At 53.2% G+C, this 24,632-nt stretch overlaps 1 protein-coding gene across 1 annotated transcript; it reads left to right on the top strand.

The window, feature by feature from the left end:
- The first annotated feature begins 581 nt into the window (after window positions 1-581).
- hspbp1 (HSPA (heat shock 70kDa) binding protein, cytoplasmic cochaperone 1) lies at window positions 582-10,543 on the top strand. The gene is made up of 8 exons (XM_088923298.1): window positions 582-938; window positions 3,401-3,525; window positions 5,071-5,290; window positions 6,024-6,248; window positions 7,236-7,391; window positions 8,163-8,259; window positions 9,201-9,312; window positions 9,865-10,543. The coding sequence occupies exons 2-8, from the start codon at window positions 3,406-3,408 to the stop codon at window positions 9,943-9,945; spliced, it is 1,011 nt and encodes a 336-aa protein (XP_088779424.1). The 5' UTR covers window positions 582-938; window positions 3,401-3,405; the 3' UTR covers window positions 9,946-10,543.
- The last annotated feature ends 14,089 nt before the right edge of the window (window positions 10,544-24,632 follow it).

Genomic DNA, 24,632 nt, shown 5'->3' on the forward strand with positions numbered 1-24,632 from the left:
CATGATCACACACATACAGACACACTCTGAACTCTCTGACCCTCACACACAAAATTACACACACACTTACACACAGACACAGCATAATCACACACATGCACGTGCACAAACTCACATGCACACACGTACAGACACGCTCTGAACTCTCAGACCCTCACACACGGACACACTCTGATCTCATAGACGCTCACACACAAAATTACACACACACTTACACACAGACACAGCATAATCACACACATGCACGTGCACAAACTCACGTGCACACACGTACAGACACGCTCTGAACTCTCAGACCCTCACACACAGACACGCTCTGATCTCATAGACGCTCACACACAAAATTACACACACACAGACACGCTCTGATCTCATAGACGCCCACACACAAAATTACACACAGCTCCAAACCCAAGGAAATAGTAAGATGTTGGACAAATCACGGTGATCTATTTAAAGGCTGTAAAAAAAAAAAATCACGAATCGGCTCCAATCGGACACTTAAAAGTCTGCTGCTCCTAACCCGGGCCTTCTTAATCGGAGTAAGCGGTATTTGCCGGAAAGGGGGCATATGCGCGGTCGCCTCTATTCGTGCCTTTACGGTAGCGGCGCTTTCCAATATGGCCGCGCCCGTGGAGTCCCCACGGCATGTCGGCGGGCCTGTCCCCTCCAGAATCTTCTACCGCTTTCCGCCCGTATAAACACGCCGCCAGAGCTGGAAACCCCGGGCCGACTCCCTGCAGCTCCCGTTGTGCCCTGATCTCAGGAATATCCGCCCCCCCCCGCCGCAGCGTCGGGCCTCGCTGTCGAATCGCTGCTGGTCGTGGTGTCGCAGAGGGGGGGTCGTCCGGACCGCGAAACAGCCGGGCGTCGGCTGCACCGAGGAGACACCTCGTGACGGGACCGGCCTGGACTGGACTGCGGTGCCGAGGGTCCAGGTGAGCGAGCCTGGCAGTCGCCGGACTCCCCCGGGGCTGTGCCGCGGGCTGGCGGGGACGGTGTGTGTTTGCTGTGGCTGTGGGAACGCTGTGGGAACGCTGTGGGAACTCTGGGGGTGGGAGCGGGTTCAAGTCTCGGCCGGGGTGAAGCCCAGTCCAGCGGGGCCTCTGACCCACGATCACGCCGCCCGGCCCGGTCCAGCGGGGCCTCTGAACCCACGATCACGCCGCCCGGCCCGGTCCAGCGGGGCCTCTGAACCCACGATCACAGCGCCCGGCCCGGTCCAGCGGGGCCTCTGACCCACGATCACGCCGCCCGGCCCGGTCCAGCGGGGCCTCTGACCCACGATCACGCCGCCCGGCGTGAAGCCGGCGACACGATGCCACGGGGACCGGTCCCCCGTGGGCGGCACCTTTCAGACTCAAAGTCCCCCAAACTCAAAGCGCGTCTCGGCGAGACGGAGCCCCGGACGAGGTCGAGAGCGGAGCCGCATTTCGAGCAGAACTGCAGAACCGGGTGGGCTGGGATCGGGGGATCGGGGGACCCCAGGGCTCAGGGAAGACCTCCCCTCCTCTTCGTTCGGTTCTGCGCCCCTGCTAGCGAAGTCGGGGTACCCCGATACCACTGCCTCTTCTGCAGATTGATGCAGTGTAGGGACGGGGGGGGAGTCTCAGTACCGACCGAATGAAATCAGCCGAACCGATCTTAATATCGCCCTGCAGCTCCCAGCTGACAAACCCCACTGGAGCCCAGCAGGTGTGAGCCTGGCCAGTACCTGGAGGGGAGACTCCTGGGAAAGCTGAGGCTGCTGCTGGGAGAGGTGTGAGTGGGGCCAGCAGGGGGCGCTCACCCTGCGGTCTGTGTAGGTCCTCATGCCCCAGTATAGTGACGGGGACACTAGACTGTAAACAGGCGCCGTCCTTCAGATGAGACGTCAAACCGAGGTCCTGACTCTCTGTGGTCATTAACAATCCCAGGGTGTCTCTCGACAAGAGTAGGGGTGTTACCCCAGTGTCCTGGCCAAATTCCCCCCCTGGCCTTTACCCCTCATGGCCTCCTAATAACCCCCCTCTCTGAACTGGCTCCATCCCTCTGCTCTCCTCCCCACTGAGAGCTGGTGTGTGTGAGAGGACTGGAGCATCATCCAGGTGGGGCTGCACACTGGTGGGGGTAGTGGGATTCCCCCTGACCTGGACAGAGCTCTGAGTGGAGGGTCCAGACAGGGGCTGTAGAAGTGTGAGGGATTATTATTATTATTATTAATGACTCTGCCTCTGAAAAAATCTCGAACTTCTGATGCCTCAGAGGCGATGTGCGTCTCGGTGCTTTGCGGCTCCTTGTTCTTGATGTTTCATAAGCTGGTCTTATCGCGTTTCATGATCTCTCCAATTCAAATCGACATTCAAATCACCTGGTACTGACTGTGTCGTTCTGTTGCCAAAACAAATACCAACACGCTCTCTCAGCGCAGTGTTACTGTACTGGAGTGTCCAGTCAGTGTGTCTGTATTAACCCCTCTCTCTCTCAGTGCAGTGTTAATGTACTGGAGTGTCCAGTCAGTGTGTCTGTATGAACCCCTCTCTCTCTCAGTGCAGTGTAAATGTACTGGAGTGTCCAGTCAGTGTGTCTGTATGAACCCCTCTCTCTCTCAGTGCAGTGTAAATGTACTGGAGTGTCCAGTCAGTGTGTCTGTATTAACCCCTCTCTCTCTCAGTGCAGTGTTAATGTACTGGAGTGTCCAGTCAGTGTGTCTGTATTAACCCCTCTCTCTCAGTGCAGTGTTAATGTACTGGAGTGTCCAGTCAGTGTGTCTGTATGAACCCCTCTCTCTCTCAGTGCAGTGTAAATGTACTGGAGTGTCCAGTCAGTGTGTCTGTATGAACCCCTCTCTCTCTCAGTGCAGTGTAAATGTACTGGAGTGTCCAGTCAGTGTGTCTGTATGAACCCCTCTCTCTCTCAGTGCAGTGTTAATGTACTGGAGTGTCCAGTCAGTGTGTCTGTATTGACCCCTCTCTCTCTCAGTGCAGTGTTAATGTACTGGAGTGTCCAGTCAGTGTGTGTGTATTAACCCCTCTCTCTCTCAGTGCAGTGTTAATGTACTGGAGTGTCCAGTTAGTGTGTCTGTATTAACCCCTCTCTCTCTCAGTGCAGTGTTAATGTACTGGAGTGTCCAGTCAGTGTGTGTGTATTAACCCCTCTCTCTCTCAGTGCAGTGTTAATGTACTGGAGTGTCCAGTCAGTGTGTGTGTATTAACCCCTCTCTCTCTCAGTGCAGTGTTAATGTACTGGAGTGTCCAGTCAGTGTGTGTGTATTAACCCCTCTCTCTCTCAGTGCAGTGTTAATGTACTGGAGTGTCCAGTCAGTGTGTCTGTATTAACCCCTCTCTCTCTCAGTGCAGTGTTAATGTACTGGAGTGTCCAGTCAGTGTGTCTGTATTAACCCCTCTCTCTCTCTCATTAGGCAGTATGGCCGAGGGCAGAGGCAACAGGCCCAACCCACAGAACCTTCAAGGCCTCCTGCGGTTGGCTGTGGAGGCTGGCTCCGCCTCCAATGAGCCCGCCCCCGCGGAGCCCATGTCAGAAGAGGTAACTGCCCCCCGGGGGGCGCCGAGCTCGAGTCTGCCCGCCCGTGCGGGTCAGTATGTGACCGCGGCGCCCTCGAGGCCCGGAGCTGCGGACGAGCGCTGGCGATTTCCTCCGCAGTGTGTCTGCGTGATTCTTCGCTGCAGGGCATGGAGACAGATAGGCCTGATTATGCCCATGTAATAAATATAATAGGGATATATAATAAATACATACATATTATATATATATATGATAACAAATATAATAGGGATGTATAATAATAAATTATATAGGAATAAGTATATATATTAACAGGCTCGATTATATTGATCCTTCATATAATACATGTAATAGGAATATATCATTATTATATAATAAATGCATAAATATATCAGACCATATTATATATAACCATATTCGAGAAAGTATAATATGGGTATATAATAATTATTTACTAATAAGTATATACTGTATATATAGTAGGCCCTATTATATTTAAATCCGAAGTATATTATATTTACATCTAGTACATGTATTATGAATTAGATATGTCGTATGTTATGTATGTTGTTTCTTCTATATATCTCTATAATGTTTCTCTCTAGTATATGATTATTATTCCTATTATTATTATTTATATCCCTTCAAAATACAGAAGTGTCTGGGGTGTGTTACTGTGATGAGTCTGTATCTGGGTTTGTGCCAGTCCAGCCGTGTCCACCTGCAGCTCCCAGCTGACAAACCCCACTGGAGCCCAGCAGGCGTGAGCCTGGCCAGTACCTGGAGGGGAGACTCCTGGGAAAGCTGAGGCTGCTGCTGGGAGAGGTGTGAGTGGGGCCAGCAGGGGGCGCTCACCCTGCGGTCTGTGTGGGTCCTCATGCCCCAGTATAGTGACGGGGACACTAGACTGTAAACAGGCGCCGTCCTTCAGATGAGACGTCAAACCGAGGTCCTGACTCTCTGTGGTCATTAACAATCCCAGGGTGTCTCTCGACAAGAGTAGGGGTGTTACCCCAGTGTCCTGGTCAAACTCCCCCCTGGCCTTTACCCCTCATGGCCTCCTAATAACCCCCCTCTCTGAACTGGCTCCATCCCTCTGCTCTCCTCCCCACTGAGAGCTGGTGTGTGTGAGAGGACTGGAGCATCATCCAGGTGGGGCTGCACACTGGTGGGGGTAGTGGGATCCCCCCTGACCTGGGAAGAGCTCCGAGTGGAGGGTCCAGACAGGCGCTCTAGAGGTGTGAGGGATTATTAACATCCTCACGCACGTCACTTAGCAAAGTTGTCCGATTGAATAAGATCAGGGAGAAAGTGACGGTTCATCTTGCTGTCGGCTTCACGTTACCTGGGGTTTGACTCCTTGTCCGAGCCGCCCTGGGCGTCGGGGGTTACGGGTGTCCCACGTGTTCTGTCAGTTCTGCCTCGGTTTCGGGGTGATCTTAGCGGGGCTGGACAGGCGGTGCTCTGATCTGCGTAGCCCGTGCCCGCGCAGCGGGGCCTGATGGTATACGTGGCACGCCCCCCTGAGCTCCGGCTCTGCCCCCCCCCCCCCCGTCTGTGTCCCAGAGGAAGGCCTGGCTGCGGGGGGCGCTGGCAGAGGCCTGCAGGGGCCAGCTGGACGAGGTGGAGCAGATGAGGCGGTGCCTGGACGTCCTGCGCGGGCCCGAGGGCGTGCGAGAGCGCGACGAGGAGGAGGGGGAGGGGGAGGAGGAGGAGGAGGAGGGCGCCGCGGAGTCGGCCCTGGACCTGCTGTCCGAGCTGTGCGAGAACCTGGACAACGCCCGGGGTGAGGCCTCTCTCCCCCTCTCCCTCTTCCCCCCTCTCTCTCCCCCTCTTTCTTTATCTCTCTCCCCCTCTTTCTTTATCTCTCTCCCCCTCTATCCCTCTCTCTCTCCCCCATCCCTCTCTCCCCCTCTCTCTCGAGCTGTGTCACGGTGTGTTGTTCCTCACGTCCCCCCCCCTCTTTCTCCCCCCCCCCCTCTCTCCCCTCCCTCCCTTTCTCCCCCGCTCTCTCTCTCTCCCCTCCCTCCCTTTCTCCCCCGCTCTCTCTCTCCCCCTCCTGCTCTCTCCCCCCCCTCTCTCCCCCCCCTCCCTTTCTCCCCCGCTCTCTCTCTCTCCCCCTCCCTCTCTCTCTCTCTCCCCCTCCTGCTCTCTCCCCCCCCCCCCCCTCCCTCTCCCCCTCTCTCTCTCTCTCTCTCTCGTGTCACGGTGCCTTGTTCCTCACGCCCACCTCTCTCCCCCTCTCTCTCTCCTGCTCTCCCTCTCTCTCTCTCCCTCTCCCTCTCCCCCCCCTCCCTCTCCCCCTCTCTCCCTCTCTCTCTCTCTTCCCCCCCCCCCCCCCTCTCTCTCGTGTCACGATGCCTTGTTCCTCACGCCCACCTCTCTCCCCCTCTCTCTCTCCTGCTCTCCCTCTCTCTCCCGCTCTCCCCCGCTCTCTCTCTCTCTCCCCCTCTCTCCCCCTCTCCCTCTCTCTCGTGTCACGGTGCCTTGTTCCTCACGCCCACCCCTCTCCCCCGCAGACCTGATGACCCTGGGAGGCCTGCAGCTCTGCGTGGCCCAGCGCCTGCGGGACCCGGCCCCCGGCGTGCGCTGGCGGGCCGCCCAGCTGCTGGCCGTCTGCTGCCAGAACCACCCGGAGGTGCAGTTCCACGCCCTGTCCCTGGGGGCGCTGTCCCCGCTGCTGGCGCTGGTGGACGCCGACCCCTGCCCCACCGTCAGGGTGAAGTCGCTGTACGCGGTTTCCTGTGAGTCTGACGGCGCTGTGCTGGGGGGGGGGGCTGTGCTGTGGGGGGGACTGTGCTGGGGGGGTGAAGTCGCTGTACGCGGTTTCCTGTGAGTCTGACGGCGCTGTGCTGGGGGGGGGACTGTGCTGGGGGGGTGAAGTCGCTGTACGCGGTTTCCTGTGAGTCTGACGGCGCTGTGCTGGGGGGGGGGGACTGTGCTGGGGGGGTGAAGTCGCTGTACGCGGTTTCCTGTGAGTCTGACGGCGCTGTACTGGAGGGGGCTGTGCTGTGCTGTCAGGGGGACTGTGCTGTGGGGGGGGGCTGTGCTGAGGGACTGTGCTGTACTGGAGGGGGCTGTGCTGTGCTGTGGGGGGGGGCTGTGCTGTACTGGAGGGGTTTGTGCTGTGCTGTCAGGGGGACTGTGCTGTCAGGGGGACTGTGCTGTGGAGGGGGTTTGTGCTGTGCTGTCAGGGGGACTGTGCTGTGGGGGGGCTGTGCTGAGGGACTGTGCTGTGCTGTACTGGAGGGGGCTGTGCTGTGCTGTCAGGGGGACGGTGCTGTGGAGGGGGTTTGTGCTGTACTGGAGGGGGCTGTGCTGTGCTGTCAGGGGGACGGTGCTGTGGAGGGGGTTTGTGCTGTACTGGAGGGGGCTGTGCTGTGCTGTCAGGGGGGCTGTGCTGTGGGGGGGGCTGTGCTGAGGGACTGTGCTGTGCTGTACTGGAGGGGGCTGTGCTGTGCTGTCAGGGGGACGGTGCTGTGGAGGGGGTTTGTGCTGTACTGGAGGGGGCTGTGCTGTGCTGTCAGGGGGACTGTGCTGTGGGGGGGGCTGTGCTGAGGGACTGTGCTGTGCTGTACTGGAGGGGGCTGTGCTGTGCTGTCAGGGGGACGGTGCTGTGGAGGGGGACTGTGCTGTACTGGAGGGGACTGTGCTGTACTGGAGGGGGTTTGTGCTGTGCTGTGGGGGGGGGCTGTACTGTACTGGGTCTGAGATGCCCGTCTGTCTCTCAGGTCTGGTGCGTGAGCAGGAAGCGGCGCTGCGGGAGTTCCTGTCACATGACGGGTTCTCCGTGCTGATGCGGGGGATGCAGTCGGACAACGAGAAGCTGCGAGTCAAGTCTGCCTTCCTGCTGCAGAGCCTGCTGGCCTCCCACGCCGAGCACAGAGGTACAGGGACGGGCAGAGGGGTACAGGGCGACACAGGGCAGATGTGACGATGGCTGACGTCAGTGTGGACTGACAGGGACTGTTTTTGATTCCGGGTCACAGGGCCACTGAAGTCCCAGCAAGCAATGGGAGCAAGGCAGGGTACACCCTGGGCAGGACACCAGTCCATTACAGGACACACCCACGCACGCACGCACACCAGGGCCAGTCCATCACAGGACACACTTACTCAGATCTAGAGCCAATTAACCCACCAGCATGTCTCTGGACTGTGGGAGGGACATTCAGCACCCGGAGGAAACCCACACAAATGCAAGAAGAACGTGCAAACTCCCCACAGACAGCGTTTTTGTCTTTCTCAAGTGTTTACGATCCCAGATGCACTGTCTGTAGAAACTGGATTTAATTCATCTTACCCTGTTTTTGCTATGGCTATTGTAGATAGCTAGATAAGACTTTATTGATCCTGAAGAGGAGTCGAGGTGTGACAGCAGCCCAGCCCAAGACAAGATAAGTACAGCAACACAAAATAAAATCAATAGAGTTGGGTGTGTGCAAAATATGCTCATAGTCACTGTAAAGCAATACAATATGTGCAAAATGCGCACAGGTGTATACAGATTGAGTGTCCAACAAGTACATCACTGTCCACAGGCGAGCAGATGAGGGTCTAACGGTCCTCGCCTGAAACGGGTTTTCTTCGCCTTCCCTTCGGGGATCCTGAGCCTTCGCTGTGGTGCACTCGGGTGAAGGCTGCGTTTTCCATTCCAGATACCCTGGTCTCCATGGGGATGGTGCAGCAGCTGGTGTCTCTCCTCCGGTGTCCCCCCAGCCCCTTCCACGAGCACGTGCTGGGCGCCCTCTGCTGGTGAGACACGCCGCCTGCGCCCCCGGCGAAGCCTGGCGGCCGATCTCATTCCTGTAGCGTTCATGTGGGGGACGGCGGCGCTGTTTCTGTTTTTCGGGGGTCAGAAAGAATCGGCGTCGATGATGAGCGCATTTCAGACCACAATGGCGGTAAAGTGTTAGCTGGCATGTGGGGAGCGTTCTGGCGCACTATGGCTGCCGTCGCATCATCCAGGTGGGGCTGCACACTGGTGGTGGAGGAGGGGATCCCCATTACCTGTAAAGCGCTTTGAGTGGAGTGTCCAGAAAAGCGCAGTTATTAATTCATTATTAATTACACAGTAACTGTTCAAGCCACCACAGAATAGAGGAAATACCCAGGTCTACGCGGCGCCATGTTCTGCGCTTCAGAACGAGGCAACAAAACGTCCCAGATAAACGGCACAAGAAAAGGTGTCCATAGGAATCACAGCCAAGGGAACCACAGAAGTGACTGAGGTGGCGGTGTGCGGCCTCATGAAGGTATTGGTACGTGCACGTTTGTAGGGGAAGAGGGGGGGGTGTGCTCTATCCAGTAGTCATCCGATACAGTCACTGCCTCACAGCCCGACGCCCTCTGGAATGAGGCTCAATTTCTGGGAAAAAATAAACGCTCCCATTGGCCACAGAGCATCAGATGAGCCCCTTTTCCACAGGCGTCCCGACGACGTGCCACAGACTTATTTTTTTTTTTTGCTTTTTAAAAGGCGAAACGGTTTGTCGTTCCGGTAGCAACACAGCCCAGCCCAGAGTCAGACGAAGAAGCTCAGGTGTTTCTTTTTGAAGCTCAAGTATGACATCTTTTGGAAATTTGCCCGCGCTCTGTATTTTGTGTAGTGGTTTACATGAGCGAATTGCAAGCCTGGTAAAGGGGTGGGATTTCAGCACGTGTTCGCTGAGTCCCTCTCTCTCTCTCTCTTGCAGTCTGGTGTGTGATTTTCCGCGCGGAGTGACTGAGTGTCGGGACCCCGCCCTGGGCCTGGAGGAACTGCTCAAGGAGCGGACAGAAGAGCTGAAAGGCAGAGAGGAGTGTCAGGTACATCTGTCTGTATTAACCCCCCTCTCTCTCAGTGCAGTGTTAATGTACTGGAGTGTCCAGTCAGTGTGTCTGTATTAACCCCTCTCTCTCAGTGCAGTGTTAATGTACTGGAGTGTCCAGTCAGTGTGTGTGTATGAACCCCTCTCTCTCTCAGTGCAGTGTTGATGTACTGGAGTGTCCAGTCAGTGTGTCTGTATGAACCCTGCTCTCTCTCAGTGCAGTGTTAATGTACTGGAGTGTCCAGTCAGTGTGTCTGTATTAACCCCTCTCTCTCTCAGTGCAGTGTTAATGTACTGGAGTGTCCAGTCAGTGTGTGTGTATGAACCCCTCTCTCTCTCAGTGCAGTGTTGATGTACTGGAGTGTCCAGTCAGTGTGTCTGTATGAACCCTGCTCTCTCTCAGTGCAGTGTTAATGTACTGGAGTGTCCAGTCAGTGTGTCTGTATTAACCCCCCTCTCTCTCTCAGTGCAGTGTTAATGTACTGGAGTGTCCAGTCAGTGTGTGTGTGTGTGTGTGTGTGTGTATTAACCCCCTCTCTCTCTCTTGCAGGAGGAGCTGGAGTTCTGTGAGCAATTGCTTGTGTCTTGTTTCCGCTCCCTGCCCCCTGAAGACAATGGAATGGACCGCTGAGTCACCGCCGATGGGCCAGAGTACGTCCCCCCTGCCCATCCTACTCCTGACCAGGGACGCATTTCCTTAAAATTGTGATTGGGGTGAAATTTTGCTCTTGTACTGTCTGCCGGGTCTGTAAGTTGCGTCTCTGTCTGCACCTCTAACGGAGAGACCAATGTCGACTGCCTGTCCTTCAGCTGGACAGGCTGGTTCACATCTCATCCAGGACTGGGCAGGACGGGGACACAGGTTTATGCAGGGAAAGGTCTGCTAGGTGCCCAAACAGCACTTCAAACACACACTTATCTGGGTTGTTTTATTAGTTTATCTGCTTTATTATAATCTCCTGTGCGAAGATCTGCCTCTCGCAGTGTCCCGGGCGCGTCCCCGCTCTGTGGGCCGTTCCAGATGTCGGTGCTGCTCCGTCAGTCTTTTGGCCCGCGCCTGCAGAAAACTGTTGCTGTTTTTTTTTTTTTTTTAGAAAAACCCTCTTTGCTCGCCAGTTCTCCCAACAGCTGCTGCCTCAGTGTTGATACCCCCACCCCACCCCACCCCCAGTCCTGAAACGCATTGCTGTTTTCTTCCAAGTGTAATAAACATTGTTTCCTCAGCTGGACCGATGTCATCGCTGGTGTCTTTTTTTTTTAAGTGCTGATGAACAAGTTGGTCCGGGGGTTAGGAGCTCAGATTTTGTTAGGGTGTGGTGACCGACTCTGGCCGAGCCCCTCCTGCGAGCGTCTGGCTTCAGCGCCAGGGGGCAGCCCTGCTCCTGCGCGGGTGACCGGCGGTGTGGGGGGGGGTGCAGGACCCCCAGGAGGCGGCAGCGCTCTGTCCGCCAGCACAGAGGAAGCCCGTGCGCTCGGTTTCAAAGTGGTTTTGTTTTTGTTCGTTTTGTAGTCGCTGTTCATTACGGGGTCTTCAGGAAGAGGAAAACAATTCTTTAGCGCAGTGGTTCTCGACCTTTTTGGTAACCTTTTTGGTTACCGAGGTCCTCCGGTAACCCCCAAGATGAGCGTAGGCACAGAACGCTGAGAAAGGGGTGTTTTTTTGCATGCGTGTATGCGCTGTATTATAGCGGAATCAAAAAAAAAAAAACAATCGCTGCCCTTTAAAATTTTAAACTTACAAAAAAACCCCTAAGTATTAAGACTCCAAATTAAAAACTAATCGACTTCCTCAGTGAATCTTCCACCGTCCTTGATGCAAAGCGCTCTACTGTCTGACACTTCATGGGATTTACATTGCTGATACTTTCAGGACTTCGCTCCTCTTTCAGCGGACGGGCAACACTCTCTGGCTCTCTATTCAAATTCTCGTTTGTTTTCGTTCACGCACAGCCCCTGACCTGCTGGCTGCACACTTTCCTCTGTCTCCCTCTGGCACCTGCTTTCACTGGGGAGCCCCGAGCCCTGCTGGGGGAGGTTGGGGGGAGATTGTGGGCGTAGTCTTGGTGAGGCCGGCCGCCTGGATTGCGCGATACGAGTACCGCGCTCCTCCTCGTCGCCTTTCCGGCTCACAGCTCTTGAAGGACGTTCAGTTCCTTCAGCCCGTCCCAGTCTGACGTTGCCTGGAGCACTGGGAATGACGTCTCGTTCAAACTGGGCGGCAGAGTCTCCGGCCGTGGCTGGTCGGCCACAGCTGCACTGGTATCCCCGTTGTCCGTGAGGGGGTGTCCCGGGTGCGAGCCTGCCCTCTGCGTAGGCCCCACTGGTACGTCCAGTAGACCATTAGAGTCGCCGGACCCCTCCATAAGGCCAGCCCCCCCGGGCAGCAGGGGGCCTCCGAGTGTCACGTCAGGGTGACCGTGTTCTTGTGGTTTTACTCCTGGTTCGGTTTCCTGCAGAGCACTGGTCGCACTGCAGCGTGGCAGCGGGCTCTCCGTTTCTCCGGGGGAAAAAAAAACAAACACCCCAAGACCGCAACGGGGGGCACCCCACAAATCGCTGACTCCACCAGCCTGTCAGCCGATCCATCGCGGGAATCTCATTCCCAAGAGTCACCTGGCTTCTGCTGTTTCCTCTCTCCTCGCGTGACAGTTGGATACTCACTCCTTCCTTCCTTCCTTCCTCTCTCTCTCTCTCTCTCTCTCTCTCTCTCTCCTCTCTCTCTCTCTCTCTCCCTCCCTCTGGTCAGTGACAGACAGCTCTGACCCCCCCTCCCCACCGACGCCTCTAGTTTGTGACTCATACAGAGACAGTACAGTTTGTGCAAATGACCAGACGGGGAGAAAGGGAGTGACAGGGAGGAGTGACACATGCAAAGTGGTCTAATCCTCAGCGCTGCGCTGATTTGCACACTGTTACTCAGCAGCTGGAAGTCTGGCCTCCCAAAGGTGAGACTAAGAACTAAAACTGAGAGTGAGAGAGAGGGGTTAACACAGACACACTGACTGGACACTCCAGCACATTAACACTGCACTGAGAGAGAGAGGGGTTAATACACACACACTGACTGGACACTCCAGTACATTAACACTGCACTGAGAGAGAGAGAGGGGTTAACACAGACACACTGACTGGACACTCCAGCACATTAACACTGCACTGAGAGAGAGAGGGGTTCATACAGACACACTGACTGGACACTCCAGTACATTAACACTGCACTGAGAGAGAGAGAGAGAGAGAGAGAGAGAGAGAGAGAGAGAGAGAGAGAGAGAGAGAGAGAGAGAGAGAGAGGGGTTCATACAGACACACTGACTGGACACTCCAGTACATTAACACTGCGCTGAGAGAGAGAGAGAGGGGGTTAATACAGACACACTGACTGGACACTCCAGTACATTAACACTGCACTGAGAGAGAGAGAGAGAGAGAGAGGGGTTCATACAGACACACTGACTGAACACTCCAGTACATTAACACTGCACTGAGAGAGAGAGAGGGGTTCATACAGACACACTGACTGGACACTCCAGTACATTAACACTGCGCTGAGAGAAAGAGGGGTTAATACAGACACACTGACTGGACACTCCAGTACATTAACACTGCACTGAGAGAGAGAGAGAGGGGTTCATACACACACACTGCAGTACCCTGTCTCAGTTTTGGTCCATACTCCTCTACCTCCCCATCTCCATTTCTACACTCTATGGGCGACAGGGCCTTCTCCTGCTGCGCCCCCAAGCTCTGGAACTCTTTGCCCAAGGATATCAGAGAGTCACCTTCTCTAAACTCCTTCAAATCCAGACTCAAAACCTTCTTCAGAAAAGCCTTTACTGAACTGGTTCCCTTCCTCACACCTCTGCTCTTCTTAATACCACCTTCCACGGTCTCCTCTATTGTTATTGTTGTATTGTTGTAATTTTAATTGTGTCCTATCTTGTGTATTCTTCTTATTTATTGTTGTTGTCATCCTGCTTTGAAAAGCCACCTTTAAAGGCGCTATATAAAATAAAGTTTATTATTATTATTATTATTATTATTATATTTCTCTGTATCTCTTTACCCCCCCCCCCCCCCGTTCCATCCTATACCCATCGCTCTGTGCCAGGGAATGTAAAGCGCATTTAGTCAAATTTGGGTGTTGCCTCCCCTCAGTCTGAATGTGTAAAGAGCAGCTGACTAAGCTTCCCAGGGGCTGCTTGAGATGAAACACTGACAGGCAAATTGCTCCCCGAAACACACAGACACACATACTGAGAGTCACACACAGACATGATCACTGAGACGCAGACTCGCACACAGACACGCACCCTGAGAGACAGAGACACAAGGACACGCACCCTGAGACACAAGGACACACACCCTGAGACACTGAGACACAAGGTCACGCACCCTGAGATACTGAGACACAAGGACACGCACCCTGAGACACTGAGACACAAGGTCACGCACCCTGAGATACTGAGACACAAGGACACGCACCCTGAGACACAAGGACACGCACCCTGAGACACTGAGACACAAGGACACGCACCCTGAGACACAAGGACACGCACCCTGAGATACTGAGACACAAGGACACGCACCCTGAGACACAGAGACACAAGGACACGCACCCTGAGACACAAGGACATGCACCCTGAGACACTGAGACACAAGGACACGCAACCTGAGACACAGAGACACAAGGACACACACCCTGAGACACTGAGACACAAGGACACGCACCCTGAGATACTGAGACACAAAGACACGCACCCTGAGACACAGAGACACAAGGACACGCACCCTGAGATACTGAGACACAAGGACACGCACCCTGAGACACTGAGACACAAGGTCACGCACACTGAGATACTGAGACACAAGGACACGCACCCTGAGACACAAGGACACGCACACTGAGACACTGAGACACAAGGACACGCACCCTGAGATACTGAGACACGCACCCTGAGATACTGAGACACAAGGACACGCACCCTGAGACACAAGGACACGCACCCTGAGATACTGAGACACAAGGACAGACACCCTCAGACACTGAGACACAAGGACACGCACCCTGAGATACTGAGACACAAGGACAGACACCCTCAGACACTGAGACACAAGGACACGCACCCTGAGATACTGAGACACGCACCCTGAGACACTGAGACACAAGGACACGCACCCTGAGACACAAGGACAAGCACCCTGAGATACTGAGACACAAGGACACGCACCCTGAGACACTGAGACACAAGGTCACGCACACTGAGACACTGAGACACAAGGACACGCACCCTGAGATACAAGGACACGCACACTGAGACACAAGGACACGCACCCTGAGACACAGAGACACAAGGACACGCACCCTGAGATACTGAGACACAAGGACATGCACCCTGAGACACTGAGACACAAGGACACGCACCCTGAGACACAGAGACACAAGGACACGCACCCTGAGACACAAGGACACGCACCCTGAGACACTGAGACACAAGGACATGCACCCTGAGACACAAGGACACGCACCCTGAGACACTGAGACACAAGGACACGCACCCTGAGATACTGAGACACAGGGACACGCACACTGAGATACTGAGACACAAGGACACGCACCCTGAGACACAAGGACACCCACACTGAGACACTGAGACACAAGGACAGACACCCTCAGACACTGAGACACAAGGACACGCACACTGAGACACTGAGACACAAGGACACGCACCCTGAGCCACAAGGACACGCACCCTGAGACACAAGGACATGCACACTGAGACACTGAGACACAAGGACACGCACCCTGAGACACAGAGACACAAGGACACGCACCCTGAGACACAAGGACACGCACCCTGAGACACTGAGACACAAGGACACGCACCCTGAGATACAAGGACACGCACACTGAGACACAAGGACACGCACCCTGAGATACTGAGACACAAGGACACGCACCCTGAGACACTGAGACACAAGGTCACGCACACTGAGATACTGAGACACAAGGACATGCACCCTGAGACACTGAGACACTGAGATAGAAGGAGATGCACAACGAGAGACAGACATACAGCTGTGCACAGTGACACGTGCACAGGTAGACGCAACATACAGAATAAGAAGTTTCTGTACTTCTCTCAGTGACTCTTCACCAGAGTCATTCTCTCCGTATGTCTCCCATCTGTCCCCTCTGATTGGGAGCGCACACCATCTCCTCAGGACCAAACCCTCCTGCAATGACATGCTACTGGGGCTGGAATTGTACTACTGGTGGCACACGTAGATAATCCTTACAATTTTAACTCTACGCCATACACGTGAATAGATTGAGTGCTTTCTCAATTTCTTTAGTAACACAGAGAGCTGTTACTGTACATAACACTAGATCTATTCACCTGAGCTGTTAACAGGCACAGAAAAAAATTTGATTATATTCAAAACCTAAAATATCTGAAAAGTGCAAAACTGTCTCAAGTAGCAAATGTATATTTTTCTGTTCGTGTGAGCTGTTGAAATTTCTGAAGTTTTTACTGCTTTCGGAAGAGCAAGACCCACAAAACGTCTTACAAACTGCTTTTTATAATCAATCTGACGGGTGTCTCCCCTGGTATGAGGGGAAAAAATAAAACATCTTCAGGACACGGGTCCATAGCAGCAATGTGTAGCACATTGCTTGTGAAACAGTGTTTCACTGCTATCAGAAGAATTGTGCTCCCTACGTACTGTATCCCCTAGAAACATTACATATCTCGCACCTGTTAGGATAAAGGTGGGTCTTAGAAACTCCAGTTACGCTGACACACTGCAGAATGACCATATGGCTACGCTGACACACTGCAGAATGGCCATGGGCGACACAGACTCTGGGGTGACCATACGGCCACGCTGACACACTGCAGATTGGCCAAGGGTGACACAGACTCTGGGGTGACCATACGGCTACGCTGACACACTGCAGATTGGCCAAGGGTGACACAGACTCTGGGGTGACCATACAGCCACGCTGACACACTGCAGGATGACCATATGGCTATGCTGACACACTGCAGAATGGCCATGGGCGACACAGACTCTGGGGTGACCATATGGCTATGCTGACACACTGCAGATTGGCCAAGGGTGACACAGACTCTGGGGTGACCATACGGCCACGCTGACACACTGCAGGATGACCATACGGCTACGCTGACACACTGCAGATTGGCCATGGGTGACACAGACTCTGGGGTGACCATACGGCTACGCTGACACACTGCAGATTGGCCAAGGGTGACACAGACTCTGGGGTGACCATACGGCCACGCTGACACACTGCAGGATGACCATATGGCTACGCTGACACACTGCAGATTGTCCAAGGGCGACACAGACTCTGGGGTGACCATACGGCCACGCTGACACACTGCAGGATGACCATACGGCTACGCTGACACACTGCAGATTGGCCAAGGGTGACACAGACTCTGGGGTGACCATACGGCTGCGCTGACACACTGCAGGATGACCATATGGCTACACTGACACACTGCAGAATGGCCAAGGGTGACACAGACTCTGGGGTGACTATACGGCTGCGCTGACACACTGCAAGGTGACTGTGGCTACACTGGGACAGCTTAGCACACTGCAAGTTGACAATACAGCCGCACCGACTCAATTTGGGGTGCCGGTATTACCACACTGACCCACTGTAGGGTGACCATGTGGCTACAGTGACAGACTGATACAATTTCAAGTGAGCATTTGACCAGACCGAGACCCCGTTTCCCCGAGTTTGTGGCCAAATAATCTTATTTCAGAGGTGCCTACTCCAAGCAGCAGCCACTCTAAACGTGTGCCAGTGACCGAACTCGCGCGATTCAGGACGACGATACTGCTGTCCCTCCTTGCTTACTTTCCCGCCTCTCTTCCGTTCGCCCTTCTCCGTCTCTGTTTTTTCCATTCGCCTTCTCCTCCGGGCAGGCTTCTCGATTTCTGTTTCTGTGTACCGCACACACCTAGCAACCCCCCCCCCCCCACCCGACGCCACACCCTCCTCCTCCAACTCCCTCCCTCCTTCACGCCTCCTCAAAAGCAGCAGGGGGACAGGCTGGGGTGCCCACTGCCCCTGAGAGGAGAGACAGAGCGAGACAGAGCCCATCGACCGACGCGGACCCAGAGCAGCAGAGCCATCAGAAGACTCCTCGACCGGCAGGCGGAACCGATCAGCGCCGATACCCTCTCTGTCGGGCTCGGGCCAGAGGGGAGAGATGGGGTGCCCTCGTTTCTTCCTCCTTCTGTTTGTCCTAATGGACGCGGCGAGAACTCCCACTGCACTGGTTATGAAAGGTAAGACTTCCTGACGATCATTTCCAGCTCCAAGCGCACCCAAACGCCGCCTTCCCAGCAGCCTCTTCCTCTCCTCTGCTGTCCGGACGGGGGTGGGGGTGGGGGGGGGTCCCGGTTTTCGAGTCACAGACGAGCTCCTCTTGTTTCTTTACGGGACTGTGCAATCCTGATGTGACAGCCAGGCAGAATGTCATCCTGGGTTAACCGAGTCTTCAAGACGTGCCGTGAAAGGCGCTATAGGCCATAAAATCATCATTTATTATTATTATCCATTGTTATTTGTGTTGTGTCCGAGCAAAATTTCAGCCCTGACCTCAAATAACAATCAACTTATGACGGATTCTAATTGTTTTAGCTTTTTTCAAACTCTCTGCTAAGACCTGGATTAAACCGCAGAGCAGAGATTCAAGTGGGTTCTCGTCTTTAGTACACAAATGTGTGACCTTCCCCTCTAGCGTAGACTTCCAGGCTGGTTCCTGGGACATGCAGAGAGCCTGCTTCACCAGGGGCATGTGCTGGATGGGAAAATGAATTGAAAATCCACTTCCTTTGCAAACAGGGGGACTCAAACACTGACTTAAGACACCCAAGACGATAAAAATATCTTTCACTATGGATTCTTTTAGCTGTTTAAAGTGTGTAATATAGGATAGCAAAACAAGCAAAATCGTGGCTAAAAACTTTAAAAAAGTGCAGGAAATCTAGGTAAGGTCATGGTAAAAGGATAGTAAAGCCCGTTGAGATCCATGAACAAAACACAATATAATGTTGTAAAGCACAGTAAGATCATGGTAAAAGCACAGTGAGATAACAGTGAGTATTAAAGGTGAGATCGCAGGGTTAACATGGTGAGATGGTGAGATCACTGTGCATAGTGCAATATCAGTGTTCATGGTAAAAAGCAGGTAATATCTCATGGTATCATCTCACTGTTAATGTGTCATCTTGGTGTTCATGATGAGATCACAGTGTTAATGCTGATATCTCACTGTTAATGTGTCATCTTGGTGTTCATGATGAGATCACAGTGTTAATGCTGATATCTCACTGTTAGTAGTGCAATGTCAGTGTTCATGGTAAAAAGCAGGTAATATCTCATGGTATCATCTCACTGTTAATGTGTCATCTTGGTGTTCATGATGAGATCACAGTGTTAATGCTGATATCTCACTGTGCATAGTGCAATATCAGTGTTCATGGTAAAAAGCAGGTAATATCTCATGGTATCATCTCACTGTTAATGTGTCATCTTGGTGTTCATGATGAGATCACAGTGTTAATGCTGATATCTCACTGTTAGTAGTGCAATGTCAGTGTTCATGGTAAAAAGCAGGTAATATCTCATGGTATCATCTCACTGTTAATGTGTCATCTTGGTGTTCATGATGAGATCACAGTGTTAATGCTGATATCTCACTGTTAGTAGTGCAATGTCAGTGTTCATGGTAAAATCACAGTTTTAATGGCAATATCTGTAAATAGTGCGATCTTAGTGTTTGTGGAGAGGTCACAGTGTTAATGGTGGTATCTTGGTGTTAATAGTGCATTCTTAGTGTTTGTGGTAAAATCACAGTGTTACTGACAATATCTCAGATAATTGTTAATAGTGGAACCTCAGTGGTCACAGTGAGATCACAAGTCTTGATGGCAAAATCTCACTGTTAACTGTGATCTCAGTGTTCGTGGTGAGATCACTGTCTTAATGGTGATATCGCACTGTTAACGGTGTGATACCAGTGTTCGTGGCGAGTTCACAGTCTTAATGGCGATATTGCACTAACGGTGTGATCTCAGTGTTCGTGGTGAGCTGTCTTAATGGCGATATCGGACTGTTAACAGTGTGATCTCAGTGTTCGTGGCGAGCTCACAGTCTTAATGGCGATATCACACTGTTAACATTGTGATCTCAGTGTTCATGGCGAGTTCACAGTCTTAATGGCGATATCGCACTGTTAATGGTGTGATCTCAGTGTTCGTGGTGAGCTCAGTCTTAATGGCGTATCGCACTGTTAACGGTGTGATCTCAGTGTTCGTGGCGAGTTCACAGTCTTAACGGTGATGTCGCACTGTTAACAGTGTGATCTCAGTGTTCGTGGCGAGTTCACAGTCTTAATGGCGATATCGCACTGTTAACATTGTGATCTCAGTGCTCGTGGCGAGTTCACAGTCTTAATGGCGATATCGCACTGTTAACAGTGTGATCTCTGCTCGTGGCGAGTTCACAGTCTTAATGGTGATATCGCACTGTTAACTGTGATCTCAGTATTCGTGGTGAGCTCACAGTCTTAACGGTGATGTCGCACTGTTAACAGTGTGATCTCAGTGTTTGTGGTAAGTTCACAGTCTTAATGGCGATATTGCACTGTTAACAGTGTGATCTCAGTGCTCGTGGCGAGTTCACAGCCTTAATGGCGATATCGCACTGTTAACAGTGTGATCTCAGTGTTTGTGGCGAGATCACAGTCTTAACGGCGATATCGGACTGTAAATAATGTCACATTGGTAATGGTAATAGCACACTGAAATGACTTGCACCCAAAGCCAATAGTTTCTATTGGGAGGTTCACTTTGATAAAGATTACATATCTAAAAGCGTAAGATGGAACAGAGATGTGCAAGAAAACATAAAGACAGAGAGTTGTTTTCCAAATTAAAGAGGTATAAATGAAGCCCGTGAGGATTAAGGGCACAGATGAAGTGCCAAGTGCCTTCAAACACGTCGTTTGCATAGCAAGCATTTGCCTGGGTGAGACTGCGCCCCCGGAGAGGTTGGCTCTGATCCTACGTCTTTCCACACCTTTTGAAATCTGTATTCAAATGCTCCAGCAAATGCCTAATTTGCCTATCTCAGAGAGCTCTGCATTACCCTTTCACATTCCAGTTCTTGGATGCGTGCGAGTGGGGGGGGGGGGGGGGGGCAGGAAAAGGGTGGGGGAGAGGGGCAGGTGACGGAGGAAAGGGAGCACAGAGAGACGGGGAAAGGACTTTTTTGAGTTTCATGCAATTCCCTCTCTAAATGTATCTCGCGCGTCATCCTTGAAAACAGTGTTAAACTTATAACGCTACGCATCTAACACACAGTGTAACACGATCACCTGACAACCTAACAACATCAGAATTCAGTGAGACCCGCTGGGGCTCGTAAGCTCTGCTGCTGCTGCCCGTTTCTGTTGTCGGACAGCAACCGAAACTTGAGCAGTTCCTCTGTCATCGGGTTCTTGAGAATGCCCCCCCCCCCAGTCGCATCCTGTTATCGGATTGCCACTGTGTCTAGCGCATGCCTGCTGTGAGCCAGTCACCCACCCGTGGGCAGAAACACACTTGTCCCTGGCGAGGGTCGCGGCCACACGGAGCCCGTCTGCAGAGCGCGTGGCAGGAACTCAAACGCAGCCAATTCAGAGACGCCTGCTGGCCTAGCCTCCCCAGCTGGGCCGCCCGGGGAAAACCAGTCCCACTCCACACCAGACTACGGACTGGATAACAAAACAGAACAGTGCCACTGGTGCTCTTTCCTTTTCTGTTCCCACCCTTTTGACATTTGCTCCATCGAGGCTCCGCTCGTTCTGTTTACCCCTTCTCGCGTGTGGACGAATCAAGGTGGCTTAAATCTGTTTATCTGCCTTTACTTTCTAGGACAGCGTCCTGGACTGATCAGTAAAAGAGCCTTGGAAGACAACAAAGAACAATCTGTGCTGAATGCTGGCTTAGGGGCTGGAAAGACAGGTGAAGTCTCTCTAGGGGGTAAAGGACACTGGTCAGGACACTCAGGTGAAAACTCTCTAGGAGGTAAAGGACACTGGTCTGGACACTCAGGTGAAGTCTCTCTAGGGGGTAAAGGACAGTGGTCAGGACACTCAGGTGAAAACTCTCTAGGAGGTAAAGGACACTGGTCTGGACACTCAGGTGAAGTCTCTCTAGGGGGTAAAGGACAGTGGTCTGGACACTCAGGGGAAAACTCTCTAGGAGGTAAAGGACAGTGGTCTGGACACTCAGGTGAAGTCTCTCTAGGGGGTAAAGAACAGTGGTCAGGACACTCAGGGGAAAACTCTCTAGGAGGTAAAGGACAGTGGTCTGGACACTCAGGTGAAGTCTCTCTAGGGGGTAAAGGACAGTGGTCAGGACACTCAGGTGAAAACTCTCTAGGAGGTAAAGGACACTGGTCTGGACACTCAGGTAAAGTCTCTCTAGGGGGTAAAGGACAGTGGTCTGGACACTCAGGGGAAAACTCTCTAGGAGGTAAAGGACACTGGTCTGGACACTCAGGTGAAGTCTCTCTAGGGGGTAAAGGACAGTGGTCTGGACACTCAGAGGAAAACTCTCTAGGAGGTAAAGGACACTGGTCTGGACACTCAGGTGAAGTCTCTCTAGGAGGTAAAGGACTAGGGGCTGGACTGACTGTAGGGGGTAAAGGACTAGGGGCTGGACACTCAGGTGAAGTCTCTCTAGGGGGTAAAGGACTAGGGGCTGGACACTCAGGTGAAGTCTCTCTAGGGGGTAAAGGACTAGGGGCTGGACTGACTGTAGGAGGTAAAGGACACTGGTCTGGACACTCAGGTGAAGTCTCTCTAGGAGGTAAAGGACTAGGGGCTGGACTGACTGTAGGGGGTAAAGGACTAGGGGCTGGACTGACTGTAGGGGGTAAAGGACAGTGGTCTGGACACTCAGGTGAAGTCTCTCTAGGGGGTAAAGGACTAGGGGCTGGACTGACTGTAGGAGGTAAAGGACTAGGGGCTGGACACTCAGGTGAAGTTTCTCTAGGGGGTAAAGGACTAGGGGCTGGACACTCAGGTGAAGTCTCTCTAGGGGGTAAAGGACTAGGGGCTGGACTGACTGTAGGAGGTAAAGGACTAGGGGCTGGACACTCAGGTGAAGTTTCTCTAGGGGGTAAAGGACTAGGGGCTGGACTGACTGTAGGAGGTAAAGGACAGTGGTCTGGACACTCAGGTGAAGTCTCTCTAGGAGGTAAAGGACTAGGGGCTGGACTGACTGTAGGAGGTAAAGGACAGTGGTCTGGACACTCAGGTGAAGTCTCTCTAGGGGGTAAAGGACTAGGGGCTGGACTGACTGTAGGAGGTAAAGGACTAGGGGCTGGACACTCAGGTGAAGTTTCTCTAGGAGGTAAAGGACTAGGGGCTGGACTGACTGTAGGAGGTAAAGGACTAGGGGCTGGACTGACTGTAGGAGGTAAAGGACAGTGGTCTGGACACTCAGGTGAAGTCTCTCTAGGAGGTAAAGGACTAGGGGCTGGACTGACTGTAGGGGGTAAAGGACTAGGGGCTGGACACTCAGGTGAAGTCTCTCTAGGGGGTAAAGGACTAGGGGCTGGACTGACTGTAGGAGGTAAAGGACTAGGGGCTGGACACTCAGGTGAAGTTTCTCTAGGAGGTAAAGGACTAGGGGCTGGACTGACTGTAGGAGGTAAAGGACTAGGGGCTGGACTGACTGTAGGAGGTAAAGGACAGTGGTCTGGACACTCAGGTGAAGTCTCTCTAGGGGGTAAAGGACTAGGGGCTGGACTGACTGTAGGAGGTAAAGGACTAGGGGCTGGACACTCAGGTGAAGTTTCTCTAGGAGGTAAAGGACTAGGGGCTGGACTGACTGTAGGAGGTAAAGGACTAGGGGCTGGACTGACTGTAGGAGGTAAAGGACAGTGGTCTGGACACTCAGGTGAAGTCTCTCTAGGAGGTAAAGGACTAGGGGCTGGACTGACTGTAGGGGGTAAAGGACTAGGGGCTGGACACTCAGGTGAAGTCTCTCTAGGGGGTAAAGGACTAGGGGCTGGACTGACTGTAGGGGGTAAAGGACTAGGGGCTGGACTGACTGTAGGGGGTAAAGGACAGTGGTCTGGACACTCAGGTGAAGTCTCTCTAGGGGGTAAAGGACTAGGGGCTGGACTGACTGTAGGGGGTAAAGGACTAGGGGCTGGACACTCAGGTGAAGTCTCTCTAGGGGGTAAAGGACTAGGGGCTGGACTGACTGTAGGAGGTAAAGGACAGTGGTCTGGACACTCAGGTGAAGTCTCTCTAGGAGGTAAAGGACTAGGGGCTGGACACTCAGGTGAAGTCTCTCTAGGGGGTAAAGGACTAGGGGCTGGACTGACTGTAGGAGGTAAAGGACAGTGGTCTGGACACTCAGGTGAAGTCTCTCTAGGGGGTAAAGGACTAGGGGCTGGACTGACTGTAGGAGGTAAAGGACTAGGGGCTGGACACTCAGGTGAAGTCTCTCTAGGGGGTAAAGGACTAGGGGCTGGACTGACTGTAGGGGGTAAAGGACTAGGGGCTGGACACTCAGGTGAAGTCTCTCTAGGGGGTAAAGAACTAGGGGCTGGACTGACTGTAGGGGGTAAAGGACAGTGGTCTGGACACTCAGGTGAAGTCTCTCTAGGGGGTAAAGGACTAGGGGCTGGACTGACTGTAGGGGGTAAAGGACTAGGGGCTGGACACTCAGGTGAAGTCTCTCTAGGGGGTAAAGGACTAGGGGCTGGACTGACTGTAGGAGGTAAAGGACTAGGGGCTGGACACTCAGGTGAAGTCTCTCTAGGGGGTAAAGGACTAGGGGCTGGACTGACTGTAGGAGGTAAAGGACAGTGGTCTGGACACTCAGGTGAAGTCTCTCTAGGAGGTAAAGGACTAGGGGCTGGACACTCAGGTGAAGTCTCTCTAGGGGGTAAAGGACAGTGGTCTGGACACTCAGGTGAAGTCTCTCTAGGAGGTAAAGGACACTGGTCTGGACACTCAGGTGAAGTCTCTCTAGGAGGTAAAGGACTAGGGGCTGGACACTCAGGGGAAAACTCTCTAGGGGGTAAAGGACAGTGGTCTGGACACTCAGGTGAAGTCTCTCTAGGGGGTAAAGGACAGTGGTCAGGACACTCAGGGGAAAACTCTCTAGGAGGTAAAGGACAGTGGTCTGGACACCCAAGGGAAAACTCTCTAGGGGGTAAAGGACAGTGGTCTGGACACTCAGGTGAAGTCTCTCTAGGGGGTAAAG

This window comes from Atractosteus spatula, chromosome 8 (assembly GCF_055471065.1).
Source record: "Atractosteus spatula isolate fAtrSpa1 chromosome 8, fAtrSpa1.hap1, whole genome shotgun sequence".
NCBI classification, from domain to species: Eukaryota; Metazoa; Chordata; class Actinopteri; order Semionotiformes; family Lepisosteidae; genus Atractosteus; species Atractosteus spatula.